The sequence below is a fragment of the Tursiops truncatus genome, chromosome 4 (genome assembly GCF_011762595.2).
Source record: "Tursiops truncatus isolate mTurTru1 chromosome 4, mTurTru1.mat.Y, whole genome shotgun sequence".
Lineage (NCBI taxonomy): Eukaryota > Metazoa > Chordata > Mammalia > Artiodactyla > Delphinidae > Tursiops > Tursiops truncatus.
The window spans coordinates 128948556-128975525 of NC_047037.1; the positions used below are offsets into that span (position 1 = coordinate 128948556).

Here is a 26970-nt window from a genome sequence, read left to right on the forward strand (position 1 = left end):
AAACTCCTTTTTCCTCCGTCATTCTGGCCCTATTTCTCTCTTATTACAGTGCCTTAGAATAACTACTTCCTCAACTGGAATGCTTGCCTTCTCCATCTGATGTCTCTCTCTTCACTAGATTAACTCACTCTCCTTCAGATCTTAGCCGTACCTTCCTCCAGGAAGACTTCCTTGTCCCATCCCTGGTTCAATACTACTGCATGTTCCCGCAGCTTCTGACCTCCATTGAGGAAGTGCTTAATCCTCCTTTGGGTAATAGAATTTTTTTTTCATTTTATTATAATATATGCGAGGGCAGGGACCACATCCCTCTTCCTTACTGTGGTATCCCCAGAACCTAGAATGGTGCCTCAAATGTGGTGGACACTTTTATTTTTTTGAATGAATTTTCCCTCTTTAGTATCCTTTTATATTCACAGATGTTCCAAGTACCAATTAAACTATTTATAAAATTAGATTTTAAAACACAAAAATGAATGGTTTCATTTTACTATAATCACTAGGTATTTGGTATAAACTAAAAGAATTTTTTGAACTCAGTCAGAAATTGTTCTATCAGGCTGAAAATGTAAGAGGATTCATCAAAATAGCAAAGTAGACAGCTGATGACACTTGGAAACCAAACATTGTGAATAAGAGCAAGTAATGGGGAACAAACCAACACTCAAAATTATTCTGGAAAAAAACCCCTGTTGTTTTATTATTATTTAGAAAGAACACACAGCAATTTATTGGGATGAAAGAGAAAAGGTGAAATAAGTGAGCATACAAATTAATTTCAAAAGAATCCGTGCTGCTTCCCAAGTAATCTCGGTCTATGTGAGCTTTTGAAACTTTTGTATTTCTTATATCTGTATGCATAATCGAGTTATGTATATAGATATATGGAAACACATAGCACAGGTGTCAGAAATCCTTTCTCCAAAAACCTGTAGTGAGCATGTGTTTTTCTTCCTGCAAGCTTCCTACAGGTGTTTTCCTGGCTCAAGCCACACTCTCTTTTCTCTGAGTTCGTCTTTGATGACAAGTGAGGATACTTGTGAAGGAAGATTTCCCCTTAGTTCTTGACTTTTTCTTTAGCTTTTTCTGATTTTTGAGTGAGATTCCCAGTTCTTCCATGATGGCATTGAAAGAGAGACACTAGAGAACATGAAATAATAGAGATCAGTTTAACCTACTATCTCTGTGGTTCGTTGATCTGTCTCTTGCCTAGGTTTTTATGATTATGAGATATTGGTCTACGACAACTGTGCCACAGGTAAATCCCCAGCCGGTTCCCACACCACCTCCTCCACCCACTGCCCCCCACCCCCACCTTTTCTACTTGTGGAAACTGATTCGACAAGTGAGCTGGGCAAACTTTGGTGTTTTATTCACAAATGAAGTAGCATAAAACTACCCAGGTAGGCTCTCAAAATAGACAACTTACCTTTGCGGAGACACCAAAATAGAGTTAAATTAAGTCATTTCCCCCAGTGAGATGATCCAAACATTGATAGGATTATCAAGGCATACGGACACTTCAGTAATGCTATAGAAAATGAACAAACCTTCTCTACACCAAGGCTTTGTTTTTTTCTCCCATGAAACCTTACTTTGTTCCTAAAATAAAATCTAATTCTTGATGACTTTCCTTTCTGATAAAAAAAAAGAAAAAAAAAACAATTTTAAATTGTATATTTTCTCCAAAAAATCAGAGAGATCTGGCAGCAGCAATGATGCAGCTGTGGTTGAAATGAAAATAATATGGTACTGAACTGCACAGCAAAGATGATGGCATAATACAAAACAAAAATGGAATTATGATTATAAAATGTTATGCATATGCAGATGGCATATATATGCATACATATCTATTACAATTACACTATGTCTGTTCACATGCACAATATATAAATGGTGTAATAAGACATAATTTGCTGTCATTTCTTCCAGCCAAGATAAGATCTTTGAGTGACAAATTTCTGCTTGTATAGAGATTTCTACAAAGTAGTGTTGTTTTTGATGAGATTGCTCCTAAAACTTTCTGTAAAAACCCAAAGGCTTTGGTAAAGTTTATGGAAGTGCAAGCATTATTCCTTTACCATTAACTCACAAAATAGACATAGTTGAAAGCCAAATGATAACATGTCACCAGGTGATTTCTTTAGGATGTGAGTGCCTGATAGGAAGAAATTGGTGCCCCATGTGTGCAGAGTATGGAATGTCTTCTGTGGTCCTTGGGTATCAATATGCAACATTCTTTTTTGAAAATTTACACTCCATTTTGTTCTATAAAAGAGCTGATGTATTTGATATAAGTAGTAGTTTTAATTTATCTACTTGATTTGAAAACCAGACTTACAAATTTAGATTCTAGGTATAAATTATCCACTTACCAGACATACACCTCTAAAAAAAACCTAGCTGTTTGCATATGAGTTCTTGTCTCTTTTGCACCTAAGTGTTTATAGGATTTGAATTTAATTTCCACTTTCCTATGGTATGAAAAAATGAAAATTCAGGTCACACATGTTAATTTTCTTTCAAATGGTAAGTTGTAGCTTCAGTGAATTGAGAGGGTGTCAGACCGCGCAAAGGAAAATTCAGAAATGTTTTCCATGAATTATACTTCAAAAAATGCTACAGCAAGTATGTCACGAATGAGATATAATTTTTGTAACATTACGTGATGGGAAATTTGTGTTGCTGCTAAGATGGAATGGATATTTTATAGTGTCACTGTGGTAGACAGTGTTGTATTGGGGTTTTGCAAACTTTGTTCAGAAATTTATCTGAATGGAAGAAAATGTTTTTGCACAGGACATTTCTGGTTTCAGAAAGTTCATTAAAGTGGAAGGAGAGGAGAGAGGGAAGGAAGGAGTGTCAAGGATTTTACATACGCTGTTACACATAAACTTCACAACAGCCTTATAAAGAAAGAGTTATTATGCCCATTATATAGATGGGGAAATTTACTATTAGAGATTTAGGTAACTTGCCTAAGAAATATGGCTCATAAGATAAAGAGCTTGCATTTGAACTCAGCCTGTCTGACTCCCCAGACTTAATTGCTTTCACTTGAAATCTGCCACACCATCATTAATTCTTTTTATTAAATTATTATAAAATGCTTTCTGTGGATTCTTTCCCCATAAAATATGTTAAGAAATTATAATCTTTTTGTTTTATTTGAACTCTCAAATGTTTGATTTTAGACTCTTCACTTTGTTTTGCACTGAAATGACAAAAATGGGTCTCTAGATGTGACTCATGTGGAAGACACAACCAGTTTTACAACACAACTTGAAATCCTTCCTTAACCTCTTTTGGGTAAAGGGGCAGTCATAGATCTTATCTTGACAATATGTATTGTTTTTTCTTTAAAAACAAAATCCTCCTCCAAATTTTTTATTGCCTTAAAATACAACAAACTTCTTCTTCTTCTCTTTTTTCGTTTTTTTTTTTTTTTTTTTGATTAACCCTGGGTATTTATTTCTTGCTGCCTGTGTGAGAGTGAATATAAATATAGTTTTATCAGTGGTCTGGTTTCTCTGTCTTTGGTCACAAACTGTGATTTCTTTTTGATTCTTGCTTTGTCTCCAGCTGTCAAAAAGAAAATGGCAAGATATGGGGGCTGACCTTTCTGCTTCCAAGTTTTTGCTGTAGTCACAAAGAAAGATGACCTTTAAGGCCCCTACAAGCCATGAACTTGAGCAAGTAACACACTCTCATATCCACAGGAAATGAAACTGTGAAGGTTATCTTTCAGCACAGAGTGGCATGGGAAGGGCTCATATTCATTAATCAATTTGCCTATTATAATCTAAGAACTAAAACTACATATAACATATAAAGATTGAGCTTCTGAACTAGGATCAAAATTGTAGTTGCTTTCCACAATTTTCACTTCTGGACTTGGTTTTCATGAACCCCTTCATGTTCATACAGCCACAGAAAAGCTATATTTAAAGCATGAAGGTTTAAATTTCTAAACTCCTTCATTAGAGAGTATCAAGCATAATGATGTCGACCTAGCTGCTTTGCTCTAGAGGCAGGGAAACTAGGGGTAGGATACTGCAGCAGTATCCTCCAGTGCTTTGCAAACTCTAAAGTCCCCTGGTAGCTTGGATCCTACGTCCTCCTATTTTTCTCTGGTGGATGGAATTCATATTTTTAGTGGATCTACATATATAACCATGAATTATAGTTATGAGTTGGCTCCTGGTGTCAGAATGGTGGAGTTGAAGTTTCAGCTATGCTGCTTAGTAGCTGTGTTACACTGAACAAGGTGTTTATTTTCTCTTTGACTCAAGTTTTCTTATCTGTAAAATGGAAACAATAGTAGAGTCCTTTTCGTAGAGCTATTATGAGAATCATCAAGTTGACATACATAAAACACTTAGCATAATACCTGGCACATAGTAAGTACTCTCTTTCTTTAAAATAGAATGTTATACATCACTAGAAATATTTTAAGTCTACAGCACTCGCTGATCTATCATCTATCTATCTATCTATCATCTATTTATCTGTCGTTATCTATTTTTTTTTTAGTGAAGTGGAAAAACAGTGACAATTTGATGCTTCTTTAATTTTAACCTTTGCATGCCCTTCTCTGCACCAATTCCTTTGAACTTTTTATACCAGTGTTTTAGTTCAAGTAGGCGCTATACATGTTTAAAGCATAGAATTTTCAGTGTCTATTATTATTTGTTTTACACAGCCCATAACATGTTTTGGTGTTTATGTAATAATAGGCTTTATGACAGCTTGTATCTTGCGCATGATAGGTGGTCATCTATAAGAAGAGAATGGAAACTAACTGCAGTTCCTTGCCATTTAAAAGTATTATCATCTTTGTGCATAAGGACCCATTTACAGTGAATCCCCATGATGATAAGTTTGATAGGAAAATTCACTTATAAATGAATTTACAGTAGTAAACAATGTGACGACTGCCAGTTTTGCTCTTCCTGGCACTATCCAAAGATAAAGTGAGGGGTGTGTGTGTGTGTGTGTGTGTGTGTGTGTGTGTGACTTCTCTCATAGAAGAAAGGAAACTGAGAAATAGAAGTTAGTCTGTTAGAGACTGTGGCTGAAACTTCCACTAACACTCTTGGCTTTAAAAGGAGAAGGAGTAGCTCTCTTGGCTTTAAAAGGAGAAGGACCTGCTTCTTTATTCTGCAGAATGTCATCCCTCTTCTCCACTTCTTCAGTGCCTGTGGTGTGTCCCTCATGAGCCCCCCTTTCTTTCCTTTCTCCTGCCTTGTTTTACATCCCTCTTTGGCTTGTTTCTCTTTATAATTGCTGACTGCATGACATCTCCTTTGGATTAACCCCAAATATTTGATTTCTTGGTACTAGAGTGAACCTGAACATAAATTATTCTCCTCTCCTGACACCTTCATCCTTTTATTGCAAATACTGCCCTTGAAATGTTGGGGGGAGCTAATCAAGTTCTTCTTGTTTTAAAATAAGCTGCCTTAGGGAAAAAAAATTCTAGGGTGGAGAATGTTTTTTTTATGTTGTAGGAAAAGTTGTGTGCTAGAATTTGATTGTAGTTTACAATATTGAAAGAACCGAGGCTAAGCTTTCATACTGGTTGCAAACTTGGCATCAAGATGTGAGTATCAGATTGATTCTCGTTGTATATTTAACATTTATGCATTCAGAGCTTTCATTCACTGGTAAATTTAGGAGAACTACTTTGAATACGTAATTTTAAGGGTTTTGCTGACAAATTATTTTTTAGAAGGTCTGGCCTAGCCAAGAATATAATACAGATTTTACAGTTTTCTCCCTTTAATTTATTAGGCTCCCTATTCAAAGACATTTGAAGTGATCTGTGACATTGTCTAGTAAATTTTCACATTATACTTAGAAGAAGGATATAGATAACATTAATGTCATTTTATAGGTATAAAAATCTTTCATTTTATGTATAGATCTGCTTTAACTTAAAGGCAGGCTGTGATTTAAAGTCTTTGTAAAGACCGTTCTCAGTAAAATATAGAATATCAGTAAATATAGAGGGGATAGGTTGCTGAGAAATAATGCGATTATTACTACTATTACTATTATTTCCTTGGTTTTGTCAAATTATTGCCGTAGCTGTGCGGAGACAGTGTCTCAATGAAGAATCCTACTCGTATGTTTGCTACCTGAAGGCTTTGGACAGTCTGGTCACCTATCCGCACAAGTGTTTTACTTCTTCACAGGATAATTGATAATCTATGAACAGAGATCAGACTTTAATCATCCTGCATTAATTACAGAAAGGAATAAGGAAGGGGAGTCTTGGAGTAACTATACAGGCACCATCTTTGTGTGCAGTTCTCGTGTTCCAGAACTCAGAATTTAGGCATCATTTACTCTGGTTTTACCAACTTTCTGGGTTTATTCAGAATCCCTGGTCATCTTTCATGTAACCATCCTTAGGATTTTTAAAAAATGGATCTGAGAGGTTGAGAGTTAGTCACCGTATTAGCTTTCAGAATAGTGGTTATGATGAATTGTACCCAGTAGCTAATGAGGAAGCTGATTCTCATCTCCTAAGTCTGTGCTAAAAATCTCAGGTAGAGGAAATTTCGACACTGAACAAAAATGTCAAAGTGTGTTTCCCACGCTTATCCTCACCTGTGACCCAGACCCAATGGTCTTCCTTTCACAGACCATTTCCCTGCTGATGCTTTAAACTGGCTCTTCATTGGTAACCACTCCCTACAGCCCTGTCTTGCCTTCCTTTGGCTATAGCACATAGACATCCCTAACTGATTTTTCCTGGCTCCTTTTAATGCCGTGTTTTCACCATCTTTATGTCCTTTCACCTCTTTTCTTCCCTATTTCATTTTTGTTCCCACACCTAAGGCTTGATGCTGACATTTTAGCTCTCTCAGATTCTATATTTAAGCTTCTAATTCTTTGCATGAAGGCATGCCCTAGAATTCTTTGTTTTCCTATCTGAGGTCTTTAAACCAAAAAATATATCTATGGGGGGCACAAGTTTACTTGATGGGGCCAGATACACAAGGATCATCTTTCTTGGGTTCACTTTTATTTAAAAATTTTATTTAGAAAATTTTTCTTCCATTAAATTAAATGTAACTATAATGTTGAATGTTATTCTCTCTCTCTCTCTCTCTCTCTCTCTCTCTCTCTCTCTATATATATATATATATACATATATATATATGTATATATATATATATATATATATATATATATATACATATTTTTTAAAGAATTCTTACATTTTTTCACTTGGGGTGGCTGTCCAGCGCTATACCCCCAAGCTCTTAGGGTATAGGAAAATTTATTCTCTTCTAACATTAGTGATAATTTCATAGAAAACTTTGAAATGTGAAGTTAACACTGAGGCAGAACATTTTGATATTGATCTATGTACTTTTTCCAATTCTTCTGAATCTCAACTCTTTTTTCTATTTTTACAGTTACAACAGGAGCTTTTATATGCATTGCCCACAGGGTAGGATGACACAGAGAAAAAAAAAAGAGGTAAATTTGCAGCTTTGAGTTTTTAAATAAACCTGTATAGACCTATGGAAGCTATTGCCATCTTTGAAGCAATTAATTACAACAGCCAGGTGTTTGAAAGAAGAAAAAAGATAGTGCTTTGAATTGTAAATTTGCCTTAGAGCCTTCAGGATCCAGCATATAGGACTGGGCATAGTGGTGAAGATAGGACTGTTCAGTGTCTGCTTTCAAGGAGAAATGTCCAACCAGGTGATGACACATCCCAGACGCTGAGGAATACCTGAGAAGGGCTCCCTCACTTGCCACTTCTGGGGTTAATCTTCCCTCACTTGCCACTTCTGGGGTTAAACTCCCAAGAGGTGGGACAAGGAAAATAGCCCGGTAGGTGAGGGGACCTAAGAACACAGGGAAATTGTGTCCACTCTCTGTTCTAGACTCTCAGAGGAAGCAGTCACTTGAGTGGAGAACTGTCCTCTGTCTCCCATGGCCTCTGAATTGTCTCAAGAGCAGCTGCCCCAGAAAGGGCACAGAAGTGGCAGACGGGTATCCCATTCAAGCCTGATGGCCAAAGAACAGACAGTTGTTTCTGCAGTGAGGATAAACTTCAGGTGGGCTCACATACCCAAGGGTAAGCAACTCTCTTTGCCTAAAAGTGGCAGAAATGTTGGTCTGCATGCCAAACCAAAGTGTCCACAGTGTCTTCTCCTCTCTGGAGTCATAGCCAGAGGCCAATGTAACTTTCTTCTCCAGCCCTCTAGCTTTTCTTTGTCTTCCTTACATCTCCAAAGCCTGCATCAGCCCCTCTTGAAGCTAGGAGCCTGCATGCTTCCTCTGGATTTGGTCTCATATGAACGTGACCAGGCTCTGTTCTGATAGCCTGAGTTAGTACCATGGGGACTGGCGTTCCCTCACTTCACAGAGGAGAGGGCCTGGTCCTTCTGGCAACTCAGAGGCTGAGTTAGGGCCATAGAAATAAAATTCCAATAAATTCTTTGCATGCCTCGTTTCATGCAGAGAATGGCCCTGCCTTAGAGGTAAATTGACTCTGATGTAGGTTTTCAGATCCCCATAGTACCTGTGGACATAGCACAGGGAGTCCTTGGGTTACCACCTTATACCCACGTGTAGTGGATACACTTTTTTCTCAAGCTACAAACCCAGGTATACAGAAAACAAAAAAACTATGCGATGCCATTAAAAAAATAACAGAATTCACCGTAGCTTATCGGTCCCCATCTGCTAGTGGATCTTGTCAACTCAAGGTAACTCACTTTTGGTTTAAAACTAAGTTTTCATTTGGTTAATGGCTCAGTTAATACATGCCTCTTCTCATCTCTCTTCTCCTTTTTTCTTTTCCAGGGGTGTCTGGGCTTAGGAGAGGTTGATAGAGGGTCTTGGCATTGGTGATAGTGGGAACAGCTTGTCCATGGCCACCCTCTATCCTTTTGATTCCCCGTGGGGTGTGACATCCTGCCAGGCCATGGATGCTGTATCTCTGCTGCATCCTCTGAGATGCCTGTGGTCTCACCATGGTCTCCATGTCAGGTCTACACTTTGAATCGTTTCCCTTCCGGTCTCAAGTCTTCCAATCCACTGGTTCTCTCAGCCCTTCCACAAAGCTCTTTGTTGGGAAAGGCCATGAACTTTTAGATGCTTTCCCTGGAATGCTCTGGGGTTAAGCAAGACTCTATGAAGCTGTTCAAAGGATCACTGCCTAGACATTGATATTCTACCATTCAGGAGACAGTTGGATGTATGATATCTCTACAAGTCTTGCCATCTCCTGGGTTACAAACTGTGAACACAACAATGGCACTTTCTGTTCAGGATCCACCCTGAAATTTTCTGAGGTTTCTATTTTCCTGTCCCTCTAAGTTAGGACTTGGCTCAGGGATGGTCTTTAGGCCTTCTCAGGGATTCGGCTAGCATTTAAGCTTAATGATTTCCCTTTAATATTTTCTTTCTTTCCTAGTGGTCAAAAATGTGTCAGGGATTGGAAAAAGAGGTAGGAGAACATTATTATGTATATTTCCTCAACCTTGACCCTCTGGGTTTTAGCTTTTGCTAATTAGAGATAAACTTTTTGAATGAAAACAACTAACTTATTTAACGAAGCACTTAGCTGTTGAGATTGAAAGCCATGGTTTTTAAGATTTTTGTCTGTGCTACAAGTTTGTAAAATCCACTTAAAACTGAAAAGCTAGGAGTTTGAGTCATCTCTAGCTTGGAAGCAATGCATATAAAAATCTTGATGCTTGATGGTGGAGGAAGGTAGGGGTAAAATCAATGGAGAATAAAAGCACATCATCCTTTTCCTTTGTTTCCCTTTGTCTCTCTTTAGCAGAATTATTTAATTTCCACTTACAGAATAGTTTCCAGAGCACTCCAGCCCCGTTGATCTCCCTCATTCTGGAATTGTGATTAATTGGTTTCATAGCTTCGACTAGCTCCTAAGTTTATCCCCCCACTTTTTTATACCTAGTCTATAGGCTCACCAAAGTCAAAAATTATTCTACTTCAGAAATCTTCACTGTGTTTGTAATGATTTGGTTATGATTTATTGGATGGGAGCCCTCTCAGTCTTTGATGCCATGATAGCTATTTTTTTCTATATCCAGAGCCAAGCATTCTATCCTAAGTATTGGCAGGGCAAGGTAATTCTGTTTATTACCATAAGAATTTAATGTGTTCAACATAACCACACAATCTTAATAAATAAATATATATATAATATATATATACAAATATGTTAATGTATATACATATATGCTTAAGTGTGTGTGTGTGTGTGTGTGTGTATATATATATATATATATATATATATATATATATATATATAAATACACATAAATTCTCCAAGTTTTTTTTTCACTGCTTCTACATTTTAACTTTTTTCCCACTTTCTACTAGAATTAAAAAATACCGTGGTTGGAAAAGAATTTTAACTGCAACCCCCTCTTTCCACAGATGACAGAACTGAGGATGAGGGAAGTACAATGACTTGCCTAAAGACACATAGCCATTTGGCAGCAGTACAGAGACTTGGATTCTTGGCTTGTGATTCCCAAGTCACCTTTCCATTGGGCCACAAACATCTTTCAGAGTTTGGTTTACATGGTGGTGCCAACTTGAACATTTGAAAAGTTATTTCTAAATGGATGTTAATTGCTTTCTGGCCTCTCTGTTAATTAATGAATGTTTGGGTTTCCAGGCAAAGAAAAGCCTCTTTGCACAATTACAGAAATAACCTGATTAGAGAGACTTTTCCAAATCATTTGCTAAATAAGTTAATCAGACTACAGAAGAAATAAAGCCAAGGACACTTGGATATTTGATAATGTGCCAAGTGACCGTGAGGAAAGATAAATACTAAATGAGAGCAGGCTATCTATAGACAGTAGTTTTTTAGTTCTTATGGTTGGTAAAGTCTAAGTGATCAAGAGAACATTCGTTTTTGAAGTTGGAAAATTGGAATATTTTAATATTTTAAGTCAGAACCCTCCAGTTGAAAAAAGACAAAAAATTCTGGCTAAGCTAAATTAAAATTTTTAATCACTAAGGAGAACTACAGTAACTTCTTTACATCACTCTGGTTTTACTCATTATTTTTGTGTGTATTTGGATGTATACATTGTAATGTGGAAAATCATTGCTGTGCAGTACGGCCAATTAGCCATGTTTGGGCTGACAACTATGAAGCTTAGATTCTGCAGGGTGCTGAAACCACATAAAACATTTGTAATGTTGGTTTTCTATCACAAGAATGCCTTTCTCTTTGCAAAGAAAATTTCTTTGAAAATTTAAAGGAGAATCCCATTTTCCATGATACCAGTCTCTGTGGAAAGGATTTTGAAAGCAAAAATGATTTTAATATGCTTGTGCATCTGGACATAAAATTCCATAACTGTGAGAAGCATAATGAGATGGTTCCTAAAGGCAAGTTAAAACTGCAGCATCGAGCAGAATTTTTTCATTATCAATAAGAATTAATTAATAATGCCACTTGGTACAGTGAGATGAGCAGAAAATAGTGTAGGAAGTAAGAATGCTTTGCTTGCCTTTTGCTTTTCAAGGCTGTTCAGGCTACTTTTAAATTGCTTACTAGGAAGTAGACCTTAGGGTATAAGGGTCATGGGCTTTGAAACTAATTGGGATCCATTATTTTTCTGCTTTGCCACAGATGGCTCATATAGAACATAATATAGTGCTAGGCAAATGCAGTGAGGTATTTAGAAATAATTTTCCTTGGATTGGTTTATAATCATATAATCCAGTTGATTTTCCTAAGGGCACAATCTCTATCCAACATGTATTCTTCAGGTAGTTCTAATTTTGCTGGAAAAACTTTAAAATAATTCAATTTATAATTTTAGTCTAAAACAAAATAAGCTATAGTTTTTCCCTTACTACATTAGGTTATACAGCATTGTTAAGAAACAAATTAGACATTACATGCTCCATAGTTGTTGATGTATTTTTCAATCTTTTCATACCCCTCTGCTCTCTTCCTAAATTTAAACAACATTTCTCAGAGTATAATCCACAGATAATCTGCCAGTGTTAATAAAAACTCACACTTAACACCTAATTTGAAGTCACACTGCTGTATTCAAGTTAATTTTAATAAAAACTCATGTTTACCAACTACTTTTCAGTAAAACAATGGTATTTAGGATTGTTGGGAGAAAACTCATGTAAGAAAAACTATTTTAAAAAAATCCTGTATTGAAGATAATTTTAATGAAAAGTCATGTACATGACCTAATTTTAGAAAAAAAACCTACTATATTTAAGCTAATTTTTATGCAAATCAATGTGCACAACTAGTTTTAAGCATTCATTTTCAGGTTTAGTTAAAAATTCCAATTCCTGGACTACACTTACTGAGGAGGGACCTCTGGAGTTACAGCCAATAATCTGTATTTTAAATAATTTCCCCAGGTAATTCAGATGTACACTGAAGTCCAAAAACCAGTGACATAAAAAAATAGAGTTTGAAAATTTTTCTTTTATGTTCAAGACGCTTTTTTTTCCTAAATTCACTTAAAGTGCAATGGCTCCTTTTGGGGTCACTGTGGTCTTAGTGGTCATTTACTTGATGGCAAGAATTGGTTGTCTGAGAGCATATATTATATAAAAGGAGAAAGAGGAAAGTATAAGAAACTCAGGGTCTGAAATGAATGGCGGATTTCTCAAGGGAGGAAGAAAGCACAGAGAGAGAGAGCAGAAAACTACCTACTTGAGTATCTTGAGTAGGCCTACCACTTATGGCTGAACAGGAAGATTATCAATTGAATATAATGACATTTCCATCTCAAAGATGTTCACAGATTCTTCTTGAATTCTCCTTAGAGAGGGTTTATTAAATATTTGATGCTAAATATATGCTGTATATCTTGCTTGAAATTAATGATCCTGCCTCTAGAATCACTCAGTAAATAGCAACAACTTATTGAGTGCCAATTATACACAGAAGAGTATGCTTTAGGTCATTACTACCCACTAGAATCAACAGAGTACCTTAAAAACTGCTATTGTTCTGCCCCCACTCCAGATGAATGAAATTAAAATACATATTAAAAAACTAAGGCTCTGAGAAATTCAGTTATTTGTCTACAGACATTCAGCAAGTGACTCCACTAGAACTTGAACCTAAATTTGGCTGATTTAGAAAATTCTCTTTTGATTCTAAGTCTAGGACTCTGGGTCATTGACTCTGATATCTATTTTGGAGTCACCTGTTAGTAAGGCTGAAATAAAATTGTGGAAAGGATTAAATGTAATACAGTAAGTCCCCTACATACAAAGGAGTTCCTTCCGAGATCGTGTTCATAAGTCCAATTTGTTCATAAGTCCAAAAAAGTTAGCCTATGTATCCAATCGGCTATATAGTACTGTACTGTAATAGGTTTACTTTTCACACAAATAATACATAAAAAAACAAACAAACACAGAAAATAAACGTTTTTAATCTTACAGTACAGTACCTTGAAAAGTACAGTAGTACCAACTACATCACCGCTGCTTTTATGCTTGCTTCTGGACATCCTGGGCTTGAAATAAAGACACTATACTACTGTACTCTATACAGTACTGTACAGCAAAGTCCACAAAAGCACAACCACTTGTAGAGAATGTACGCACGTGACAATGTACACCGGATACGGGAGTTAACTTACATGACTGGACATGAGAACGCACGTTTGCATCTTTGAAAGTTCTCAAATTGAAGGTTCGTATGTAGGGGACTTACTGTACTGTATGTTAAAACACTTTGAAACCATAAAATAATATGTAACTATCAGAATTAGGTAGTATACAGTTTAAAGTAGTCCATAAATATTAATTTTATCCAAACCTCTGAATGACACTTTTAAAGGATACTCTCTATAGAAAGACAAGTTTTTTTTACCATTAACCCTGATCATCTATACCTCATCAATCACCATTGAACTTTTTGGGTAGCATTTTTGATTTATTAAAGAGTCCTTGGGAATATAAATTTATGTAATTTGTGTTTTCTATATATAGAATCAATGAATTATGTAATATTTATTTCAACATCTGATGGGGGTTTTTTTTGTTTTTTTTGTTTTTTTGTTTTTTTTGTGGTACATGGGCCTCTCATTGTTGTGGCCTCTCCCGTTGTGGGGCACAGGCTCCAGACGCGCAGGCTCAGCGGCCAAGGCTCATGGGCCCAGCCGCTCCGCGGTATGTGATATCTTCACGGACCGGGGCACGAACCCGTGTCCCCTGCATCGTCAGGCGGACTCTCAACCACTGTGCCACCAGGGAAGCCCCATCTGATGTTTTTGATTATGGGGATGTGAACTCTGATCTAGGGCAAACAGTATGTTGCTTTTACCCCAATAACAGCTAATAAATGTCAGTGTAATTTATAGACATTTCCTTAAAAGTATATTTGTTTAAAGAAGAAACCAAGACTGAGAAACAATCAGGGCAAGAGTCAACTCTCCTGAACATGTTTTACTGGAGAAATCTAGAGTTGATTGAAGAGACTCGTGATTCAGAAATTGGAACCCATTTAAAGCTAAGCAAAGAGAAGGCAAAATGCTACATGATTGCACAGATGGCCTATCTCTACTTCTGAGAAATATATTTTTGGGGATCACTTCACATGTCAAAAGGTAACCCCATTAAGGAGAACAAAGATCAACTTATCCCATATTGAGGGAAGATGAAGGGCATCTTCAATTCCCCTATTCACTGTGAAGAGGGAAAGAGCTCAGAGGGACAGCAGACATCCTGTCACAACAAATTAAGTATACAGTTGGCTTTCTATGTCACAAACTCAGTTAGAGTGAAAATTATTTACAGCATTTTGAATGCAGGTGGGAAATAAATCTACAAAGATCCGTAACTAATGTGTGTGGAAATTCTTTCGTCTATTTATTTTTTCCTCCTTGTCCTTCTCCCCAGTATACTTGGAATGAATTGAAAATGGCAAAGAATCCAGAGGAATGAGTGTGAAAGTGTCGAGGCTCAGAAAAGATTGCTACAAAAACAACCGCTCTCTTAGGACAGGAATGAAATAACATCTTGTGAAAAGATGTTCTTCAGTGCAAAGAATGAGGGCAAGTGAGTGGAAAATAGAAGATGCTAGGCATTAATTTCTACCTTAGGACTGTGCTTGGAGCTTGCAAAATATAATCTATAACTTGAAAAAAAAAATCACAGTTCCTTAAAGATTCTGAGCATACTACCTATCTGAACCTACAGAAGATTGTTAAGCTCTACAAGTAAATGTTACTTGAGAGCTTGATGGTAATGAATTTCTCTGCAGGGATCATTTTTGACTCTGTTGTGTCTTCCTGAGTGATGTTCACCTTAGCTAATGCTCTTCTTCCATGACACCAGAGGTTTCAAGTTTAGTTTTCATTTTCTGGGTCACTTTTTTGAATCTTTAAAATCTAAGACTTCTTGGAATCTCAGTGTAAATAGTACATTTCAAATAGTAGACTCAATTTGAATGAAAATTAACATTGTTAAGGAGTTATTATAAAAAGATGGGGCTTTGGGTACTTGGAAAGTGTGGATCTACAGAGTGTATGGTACAGGGAGAAGAAAAGAGGAGAAAAAAATGTTCACAAAGATGAAAAGAATTCCTCCAAATATCGTTTTGTTTTCATGCTTTGCACTGTTGAAAGTCTGAATCTACTTTTGCATGAGGCAAGAGGTGCTTATTTTTAATACATGAAAATACAACTAAGATAACCATTCTCTTGATGGTATAGACAATTCCTGTAAACACACATATCTTGGAATCTGTATACGCCTAATATGCTGCTGTTTCAATATAAAATGCACATGTGTCTCCAGTGCATTGAATTCAATGTTCAGAGTACATGAGTTTTGCTATCTTAAAACAAGGATAGGGATTATGGCTATTTATGCTTAGTAGATACAGACATCATCAACACCACCAATTAGCAGAAGCAGTTTCTACTTGGCACAACTTATTTTTTTTTTAATGATTACACAGTGTGAATTGAGGACTGTGTCCGAATCCCTCTCTCCTCTCGAATTAATTTGCCACATTCTAAATCCGTAGATAAAGTGGTTCCGGAAGTGGAGCTGGTTGGATGGGTTTGCTTACACTGCAGTCCATAAAAGAAACAAAAAGGCTTGCATGCAAAAGAAATGAGAAAAATATAGAAAAAATGAATAAATCAGAAGCAAAAATGGGCGTTTAAACAAAAATTTAAATCAAATGAAGCTGGCAATTATGAGAAGCACATTAAAGCATAACATATACAAGCTTTTAGTTTTCAAATTATTTGCATAAAACAAGACACCTCAAGAGCAAATCGAAAGTTAAAGCAGATCAGTCCATTCTCCCTTTTACTTAGACAGTTTTCTCTAACAAGGCCTCTGAAAATGGTGCTTAATGTTCTTACAATTGCCTTGTAATTTTGGGAAAAATTTCAGGATGAAGCCAGGTTATAATCAATCATCTCCATCTCTGGGAACTTAAGGAGAGTTTCGACTTAAAGGAAGTGGGACTCGTATGAGATTATTAATGAAAACTGACTACATTATTTGTGGGGTCCAGAACAAAATGGAAATGTAGAGCCCCTTTTTCTAAAATTATTAAGAATTTTAAGACATTGATAGCTGAGCATTAAAGTAGGCCTGTTATTAATAGTTCATAGTTTCAAAATTCTAACAATACTTTTAAATTGTTTGGGTAACCAAATACTCTATAATGGGCATGAGCTTTGTGTTTTGTTTATTCTCATATGCCTATGAAGGAATTATCTTTAATCACCGTCATCTTATTCAGAATAGTGTAAGCTCTTGATGTGATTTTCATCAAAACTAAAAGTAACAGGCAAAAAATGGTTGACTGTTGAAATCAACGATAATCCTAAAATTTGGAAAAATAGATTCTTTAATATATTTTATCATCATTCTGTACTGTTCATCATTTTTCTGGCAAATATTTTTGTGAATTATTCTTTTACAAAATGTACTTTGATAGAGGTAAATGCTCAGTTTCAAAATATTACATTTATATCTTTATCTAAATTGCTTTGCATTAGTACATGTGCTTAGTACCTACACTTAGGAGATGTAACATTTCTCTCAAAGATCTTTTTATATATTTTCCAATTTTGGATTTACTTCTTCCTTGCTCTATCTAGGGTTTCTATCTTAAGGGTAAATAACTGTTAAAGAAATTAACTGAGTTTGGAATTTTTGCACTGTCATTCCAAATAGTGATAATTGAATTTAGTGTATAAGGTGCTTCCTTCTTCTCATTAATAAATGATGCGGCTACAGTACCAGCAGCACCTGGCAGGGATTCAATAGCTCTTAGCTCTAACTCAAAAATGGCCATTCTGGGCATCTAGTTCAATAGACTGTTACAAAAAAAGGGCAAGCATCCTTTAAACTCCCAAACTTAAAACAGATAATACAAACCAAAAACCACCCGGTCCTAGAAAGAGATGACTCACCTGCTCAATATCGTTGTTTTTCCGTGATTTGTATATAAATTCTCCAATGGCTACAAATACAGAAAGGACCAGTCCAGCAGCCAGAACAATGAAGATACCCCCAATATTTTCTACTCCCAGAGCACTGGCCTCTTTGTTATCTTCCTCAGGGCAGCCATTTCCCCGCCACCATTTCTCTTTCATCATATGCAGTTTCCCCTCTTCTTGTAATTGAAGAATAGCAATAGTAATTTTATCCCGGTAAGGAGAGCCTGTAAGTGAGGTAATTTGGATATTGGTCACCCAAAGGCTGAAGAAGATGTGAAGAAGGATTACTGTCTTAGGGGTAACTACTTTATGGCTGTTGGAAAACCCCAATCCATAATTTGACTGGCAAAGGGCAATCCTATATTTTGAAGGATCTAAATAATTGGACAGCAAAAGGCTGACATGTTGAGATTAACTCTTAGCCACACTGTCTGTTCCTTTTAAACAAGGGAAAGCTGAGCTGGAAATTCCATGACATCCCGCTGCTTCTGGTGAGTTTTTTATGAATCTTTTCCCACATTAGGGAATTTCATTGTTTAGATTCCACTTTTTCTAGGTTTTTGGATGTCTAATATTTTGACAGCCTGGCTAAATGATCAGCAGTACCATTTCCTCTTCTTCCTATGGGAGTAGCTAGACATTTCCTAGTCTCCTTTACAATTCATTGTGGTGATTGACCGATTGCTAGCCATTGGGAGCTAAAGTGATGTATGACTATTTCCAGTCCTGTCTCATAAATCCTCCCAACATGATCCTCTACTCTTTCCCTCTCTTTCCTCAAATACTCAGCATGGGGGAAAGGATTTTAAGTCACTAGGAATACTGGAACCACCAGTTAGAAAGGGATTGGGTCCAAGGATGACTGCATGAAGCAGAATCTCTGTTTCAACCCACTGTTGGACCATGACAAGTTCAAGAAATAAATATGTATTGTGTTGGCCACTAAAAATTTGCAGATGTTGGTTATAGTAATTTGTCTATACTGACTAATACACCTATTAAGATACTCTTATGAGTAGGTTTTGAATAATTTAAACAACATTCAGCTAGGTTTAGAAAATTTGCAAGCACTTTAATGATATTATTTATACTCTATTTTCTAGTAATGCCTTTGAACTTTTAATTATGTTAGGGCTAGAGAGCATCAACATGGTCCTGCAGCCACAGCTTGTCCAACACTGGATTCCTATGTTAATTAAAGCAACGGAAGAAATTAAAAAAAAAAGATGGTAAGATTTCTTTCCCTAATTTCTCCTTGGACACTAAGGATTTTTGTAAGTGTTTCTTCTACTTAGTAGGAAAGCAATACATTCTAGCTTTTTCTGTTTGTAAACTTTAACGTTCTTCTTGGTGGAAATAGAAAAATGCAAAAAAAGTAGCAAATAGAAAAATGTGGCATCTTAGAACCAGAAGAGATCTTAGGAACCATATAGTCCCAGTCTACTTATTTTTAGAATTGAAGAAATTGAGGATGTGAAGATATGGGTGAAAGTAATAGTTGCTGGTAGAGCCAAGAATTTAACTCAATTCTCCTAACTTCTCTCTTAGTGTTATTTTCATTAAAGTTTCTCCCTTCACCCCCATGTCATCTCCCCCCTCCCCCGTATACCTTATGTTCTAGGGCATGGTTAGAAAAGCAGAAGATTAATATTGTGACATGTGTCATTTTCCCCATTCCTCCCAAGACTTCCTAAAGTCATTATCAGTCCCTCAAGATCAAGTGTAAAAGAAGAGCAAAATGTTTTGGCGTTAGATTGTGGCTTATCAATTAAAAGTATGGATTTTTGGTGAGAAAATGGCTCTTGACAGCCAAATTAAAAGATATTGGCTGCTTGCTTAAACAACTTCAGAATAATGGTTAGTGTCAAAATTAGCACCATTAACAATAATATGTGAACAATTAAGTGAATCAAGAGAGCTTTGCTTTAATGTACGAGAAAGTGCTTTGAAGAGTGTGAGAATGATCCATAGGGTAACAATTGCAGCAATAATCATAGCAGTATACACAGTGGGTACTCAGTAAATGCTGACTGATGCTTTCCTTTTGCCTTCAGGCTGTACAATACCTAAAATATTTCAGGCAGATGGGGATTGTTTCTCTGTTTAAGGTGGGTCTCTAAGGAAGGTAATTTCCAGCCTCCTGGTAACCTGTTTAAGCCTTAACTGCTCTCGTTCTCTTCAAGTTTTATTTTAAGTCCCTCAGGAGGCACGTTTCCAGAGCTTCTGTCCTGAGAGTCTCTAAGAAACAAAGTCTTCGATTTTGTGTTGTGACTGAGCAACTTTGCCAATCTTTGACTGTGAGAAGGAATTTTAAGCCTTAAGGGAGTCAGGGCAAGACCAGAAGTATGTGGAGAATTGTTTATATTTGAATATATTTTAGCTTCAATTTTTTTTGTTGTTGTTGCTTAAATGGACTGAATGACATTGGAAGTGATTTATTACAAGTCACTTGAAAAAAATACATATGTATATCACGGATCTTCCTGAATAGCAGCTGATCTTTCTTAAAGAGTCAATTCATCATAGAAGAAACATCTCACAAATTTATCCAACAGCTGTATTCCCAATGGATGTATTCTCTCTGAGGTCTGCCATCTGTTCCAATTATTCCTTCATTGTTTTAGTTTTAAAAGGATGACAGGTTTATAACCACTATGAAAAATTCCTGGAGTGTATTTCTTTTCATCTAGGGAGGGGGAAAAACTCTTCAACTTTGGAATTTGTATGTCAGAGAATGCATGACGTTGGCAAAATGTAGACTGAACTGGAATATTCAAATCTCTTAATATCATATTATATAAAATATAGTGATACTCATCACAGGGTCAGCCTCACTCACATGGAGTCAGAGTCATTTTTAAAGTGCTGCATTAATTTAGGAGTGTTTCTGAAAGGACCCCTTGATGCTTCCCCATTCCTCACCAATATTCCAATATTTTAACTTTAGAGTTGTATTTCATTCAGTAGAAGAAATGCCTATTAAAAGTCTCATATTATAGTGTAAATATTCTCAGAAGAAGTGGTACACATTGTAATTTTCTATTGTTACTACCAGACTGGAAATTTGGTGGGAAAGAGGGGAATTAAAAGGTGGTGGAGATGGAGCTGAGGATGGAATGGTAAAAGTACAGTTTTCAACTTTATAATTTAATCTAAAGATGGTTCCATTAAGAAACTATAGTTGTTTTTTCTAAGACACAAAATATATTACAATCAATCATAAGGTCTTGATTTGGAAAAGATTCAGGAAAAGGCACCCAATCCTGGTGTTCTTGTCTGACTCATGGTTCATTTAACTAAAATCAGCAGTGATGGGATATTAAAAAATAACATGTCTAGCTTCTTTCTCCAGTCTTAAAAAAAAAAAAAAAGGAGAAGGGTTGTTGCTTGTGAGCTATTGTGAAGTGGTGGAAGGAGGGTTATAAAAAAAAATAAAAAATAAAATGAGGTGGTAAAGCCTGGTTAGGGAGATAGGACATTGTTTCTCAAATCAAAAAGAAGCATAGTAACCTTTTAGTTAGTGTCTAACAATCACACTGAGTTCTCTGCAGAGCACACCGACTTAGTTTTAGGAGAGCTTACCACTTGAGAAAAAAATGCACACTTCATTTGCAATACTGACATTTTCATCAGGAAAAATTATTGGAAATAAAGGGGCAAGAAGGTAGTTACAGGTTGCCTAGCCCAATCATTCTGAAGATTTATTTAGAGGACATACATAACAACTTATTTAGAGGAAAAGGAGATTTTACCCAATTGATATAAGTTAATTTCTTTATAGCATATATTTCTAGCATCAGATAGATTACATGGAGTCAAATTAGTTATGTATTCATGTTCAAAGGTGGAGAGAGTTGACCTTCTTTACCTGGTTAATCAAATTAGTATTGATCAAAAGTTGAATATGGGCTACATATTCTTTTTTAAAAAGTAAATTTATTGCCAAATTAAGCCATCAGGAGTATTCATGTAAAATCTGATTTTTTTTCATGAAAAATAGAAGATCTGATAATGTTGGGCTCTAATTCCCACAGCTACTGACCTGAAAGGCATTTGCCCCCTTTAGATGAGTATGTTGTCTCTAATTCTCCATACTTGCTACCATTCCCTACTGCTTCTTCAAACAAACAAGCTTTATTCAATTATACCTGCTTGGCTTCTGTAAGCATTTGAGTTTGCGATCCCTGTCTAGTGTTGAGGGAACTGGATAATCCCTTTCAACAGGTGAAAATAATAATATACCTTGGGTCCTTAATTATCTGATTTAACCGTAACTATGATTTCTTACTGGACTAACCCAGTGGTCTAAGATGGCCTCCAATTCCTCCCCTTGGGAATGCTTATCAGAAAATTACTGATGACTCACTTGAGAAGAGCAGATTGCTACCATATCAGAACCTTATACAATACAGTTTCTGTAGTGAGGGAAATAGAGAGTTTTCTATAGGGAGGTCATTGTCCCTTGAATACAGAATATAGTTCTATATCCCAGACATGCAAGAAGAACTAGCTGTGTGGGTCTGTATGCCTACAAGGTAATAATATCCTTAGATTGAGCAGTGGTACAAAATCAAGGACTAGGAATATTTGGAGATTTTATTAATGATTGAATCTGACATATTGCCTGAGCAAATTATAATTTAATCTTAATCCTTTTTCTTCTGACAGATATAGTTTTGCTTTTCTATCTATTTACATAGAACACTAGCTCTTTAACTTTGTCATCTATATGTATAGTTAATTTTGTTGTATTCTAATATAATTTAAGATAGAAAAAACTATACAGGCATATATAGGAACTGAAGAAAATAATGAGAAGAGTGTTAATTAGGAAGATATTCTTTTAACAATATTTGGGGTAAAATAAAATCTATGTACTCAAATGTATATGCAATGGTAGAACTTGAAAGAAACAATGAGTTAAAAGTTTATTAGGTTAAATATCTTGGAATCTTCAATTCAGAGCATGCCTATGATCTGTACTGTCATTTCCCTTATTTATTAGTCCACTGAAGACATTGTAGACTTTCTCAGAATGTAGAGTAGATATCTCTGAGCCCATTCCTTTCTATACTTTGTAACTGACATTGCCCATCTCAGTCTTTGCTACTGCCTTGTCTCTCTTACCTATAGGTGTTCCCACTCCATAACCTTTGGAGTCAATGAGGCCCCCGATCTGAGTGAGGTTACAGTTTCTCTGCGTCACATACTCAATGTTGGTGGACTCCATCAGCAAGGCATAGTCAGTGGTGAGCACACGTTGGATGCCCTCATCACTGTTTTTGACCAGGGCAGTCTGCTGCCTGCTACTCATGAAAGCCCACATCTTCTCGTACGTGGATATCTTCGATTTCTGCAGGGAAAGAAAGCACACCCACCAGCAGAGAGTGCTGAGAAAATATGTCCTAAAGCTATTCAAAACTCCTGGGGTTCAAATAGCATAGGGAGGATTCTTTCTCTTTAGGTAGGAAACCGGTATTGATGATCCTGGGACTTCAGTTTGGTAGTTGAAAGGAGCCCAATTCACTATAGGAAAACCTTTGGAGGCACTGAGGCAGCTGTAGAGGAAAAAGAGATCTTACCCAACTGATGTAAGACATTGCCTCAAGATCCTTTGGCTGATTTCAGTAGGGAAGAAAGAAGATTAGTATCAATGACAACATTTGCCTAAGGAACTCTGGCCACTTAAGAACAAGTCCTCAAGACCCACTAGGCCAAGGGGTGACTAGATCACCCTAAGACTCTACTCATTTTTTCCATTGCCTTCAACGACTTAACTTCAGTAGACATTGTTTTGCTTTTTTCTTGTATGTAAGTTTTAATACCTGATCCAACATTCCTTTGCAGGGGACAGCCTTGGGATAAATCACATACCTTCTCTGCTTTATTTATGAAAGAACTGCCAATTACTCTTATCTTTTCTAGAAAACTTAGAGTGCAAATGCTCTTTTCATATTAAATTCAGATCAGAAAACTCTTCCTACTATATTTTTATAAGCCTTTTTATATATACATTCAATTTTAAATTGCAATTATATTTTAGATAATGAGGACTGAATTTTCATTTGAAAGTGTTCATGATTTTGTCTTTTCCTTTATTCTTCAGCTTCTTGATTCAGTAATAAGCCATATATATGGTATATATTACATATGCATCTATACCTTCCACTATCTCATTATCTTACTTTCTTTGTTAAAATATACTGCCTAAGTTTTCATATTGCTTAGGTATAAATTTTCTATTCTTTTGAATAGTGATCTGTAAATAGTTTACATTTAATTCTGTAATTTCCATATTGTTCTAATTTTTTTCTGTATTTGTCTTCATTTGCATCAACACTCCCCTCCATTTATTTGGAAGATGGAAGAGATTATGAGAATTACTGATAATTCCAAGCTACTCCAGCTCTTGCATTGTATATGGTACACACGCGCGCGTGCGCGCGCACACACACACACACACACACACACACACACACACACACACACACACGAGCTTCCTTGGAAGGCACAGAGCTTATCATCTCAGGAGTGCAAGGAAGTTTAAAACATGATTTGGGGCCACAGCAATAAATGGAATACCTGTGGAATAAACTATAGTGTGGTTATTCATGGTCAAGTGTTCCTGAAGGCTCATTCAGTTCCGAACTCTATTTAAGACCTGGGTTAACGCTGTAGGCTTTATGAGTTAAGGGAGGGCAGATAGCTTTATTTTGGATTGTTAGGTATTTGAAGAACCCCTTGAGAAAGGTCTTGTGAGACAAATAGCAATTCAATATACAGTACCTTATAGATACTGGTATTTTATGGAAACCATTTTGTCATGATTAGGCCCCTGTGAATTACTCCTCATCCCCACAGATATCTGAAAGTTGAGGTTCATGTCTCCATTGAAAAGGTATGTTTTTGAGGTAGGGTTCAATGCCTCATTTGTTGGGTAATTTTAGCCTGGAAGAGTCTGTTAATGCTAAATTTATAATAAAGAGCTACTTGTACAAGTGCACGGAGGTCAGTCTGTCTTTTGGCAGTAAACGCACTGCTGGGAAAATTATTCTTCTACCAGGAAACTACCTTAAGGGAAAATAATTTTCTTAGAATTATGAAATTTTATGGTTGATGGAAACTTTAGAAATTGGCTCATTCATGCTGTTTACACAGAGGGGGAAATTTTGGTACAGAAGATTTGGAGAGTTCATGAAAATCACAAAACTCATTAGTATCAGAGCTAATACTGGACCTCTGGACCCCTGACATCTAATTCAATGTTCTTTCCACTGTACTATGCTGATTTTGGGTAGTGCTACCAAGTGGGATTAGTATGCACTCATACCAGACGTGGCTCACCATGTTGGCACTTGACAGCCCTCAAAGTGGTCTACATTCTTGGAACCATATCCATTAATCATGTTCTTTTTCTTTTTAATTTTTTTTATTATTTTATTTTTGGCTGTGTTGGGCCTTTGTTGCTGCGCATGGGCTTTCTCTAGTTGTGGCGAAGCACGGGCTTCTCATTGCAGTGGCTTCTCTTGTTGTGGAGCACAGGCTCTAGGCATGTGGGCTTCAGTAGCTGCAGCACTTGGGCTCTGTAGTTGTGGCATGTGGGCCCTAGAGCATGAGGGCTTCAGTAGTTGTGGCTCACAGGGTCTAGAACACAGGCTCAGTAGTTGTGGCACACGGGCTTAGTTGCTCTGCAGCATGTGGGGTCTTCCAGGGCCAGGGATTAAACCCATGTCCCCTGCATTGGCAGGCGGATTCTTAACCATTGTGCCACCAGGAAAGTCCCTCATTAATCATGTTCTTGGTGCCACCACAATATCCAAGAGCTACAGAACTTCTAAAGTCTTACTCTCAATTTCTTTTATCTCATCACAGCTTAGTAACACAATGTTCCCTGAGTCAACACGTTTGTGTTGACCACCACACGTTAACTAGCACTGCTCTGTGGAGCTGAAGGTCATGGATTTAATTCAACCACACTTACTTCTTCTTTTTTGGAGTAGAAGGTTGTTCTTGGCTTGAACTGCCTGAGGTACTGGAAGAGAAATCTAGCAGGCATGGAATTTGAACCATTGAACAGCAGAACTTTTTCTAAGAAAATGATCACTTGGGGGACTTGCTCAAGTTGAAGGTATAGGGAACATTCTAAATTTCTTTGACACCCTCCTATTATTTTTGCTCCAGTCTAATAATGGTAAACATAATGGGACAGAGAATAGCACCCTTCTGCTTTTATTTAAAGTTCTCTTTCATCATTTAGAAAGTTTGCTGTTGTGGGGATCCATTGTATTCTACATTTGAAATTATAGACTGTTTGACAAGCTGGGGAGCTTAGATAAATAGGAAGACCCAGAATGTGGCTAAGGAATAACCTTTTTAACAGTTAAAAATATCTGTAGATGGCTTAGGATATGGTGAGTTTTCTACTACTGGAAACGTACAAGAAGAATTTCATGGATGGATGAGTTTCACTTAAGGATCCTTCAACCCACAGGTTCTACTCACTAGACCAACCTTTTCATATTACTTATGCAGGTCCTGACTTCAAGGACAGTTAGGTGTCACCCAGGGGTCATATTGGTTAGTGAAAGAACCAATACAGAGTCATGGCCTCTTTCCTCCTTATTCTTGAGTTCCATCCACTGTCAAACCATGTTCTGTAATGTTTATTTTTTGTTTGGTCAAAAAGTACTATTCTAAGAGTAGTTAAATTAGATTTATTTCTTTTTAATAGACTATTTTTAAGACAGATTTTAATAATTCTTAAAAATAGAAGCGTACTTCATGGGACATTATCATAAATATTAAAAGACTTAGCAAACCATTTGAATGACAGTGTGGATGTTTCTGCACTTGTAAATCTTCTATAGTCTCAGCCTGCTAAATTGCTCTAAATGATATATATTTAAAAAGAAGAAACAGTGATTGCAACTTATTTCACTGAATATGTCAAACGTGAATTAGAATATTTGTAAAGTACTCTGAGCTTCTTATCAAAAGTCACAAAAACTGAAAAGTCCTCATTTATTAAATCTGAAATCATCCAGGTTTTTTTTTTTTTTAATCCTAGAGGAGAGTCAAGGTTAAATGCATTTACTTTGTCTGGTTAAACCTGATTATGTGGCTATTCTGATGCTGATGAAATGTTGGCAAAGAATAAGCATTCTTTTCATCTAAAATCTGTTATAAGGGAGTATTACTGTATCACCATCTGATGACTGTTGTTTATTTCTCTTTTTTCTCCCATAATGCATGCAAGTTAAACACTCAATGGGAAATAATTTACAACGGGTCTCTGTGCAGTTAAAAACTATTTATTGAAAATAGTAATAATAACCAGCATGTGCAGTGTTTACTGTGTGCCCAAAACTATTCTAAGCACTTTGCATGTATTAATCTATTTAACCTTCACAGTGTTCATATGAGAAAGATACCATTATTATTTCTCCTTTACAGATGAAGAAACAGAATGCCACATAAAGAAATGATG

The 26970-nt window shown here is 36.4% G+C and overlaps 1 protein-coding gene across 2 annotated transcripts in view; it reads right to left on the minus strand.

The window, feature by feature from the left end:
• Window positions 1-723: 723 nt before the first annotated feature.
• LOC101333297 (glutamate receptor ionotropic, kainate 1) overlaps window positions 724-26970 on the minus strand; it is a 58063-nt gene continuing 31816 nt past the window's right edge. The window contains exons 9-11 of one of the 2 annotated variants that reach the window (XM_073804429.1): window positions 22611-22836; window positions 17457-17707; window positions 724-1140 (exon numbers count right to left, since the gene is read on the minus strand). In XM_073804429.1, coding sequence (XP_073660530.1) covers window positions 985-1140; window positions 17457-17707; window positions 22611-22836 — 633 coding nt within the window. In that variant the 3' untranslated portion in view covers window positions 724-984. Of the gene's footprint in view, window positions 1141-15953; window positions 16122-17456; window positions 17708-22610; window positions 22837-26970 lie in introns of those variants that run through there. The other variant, XM_033856010.2, reaches the window with a different exon arrangement.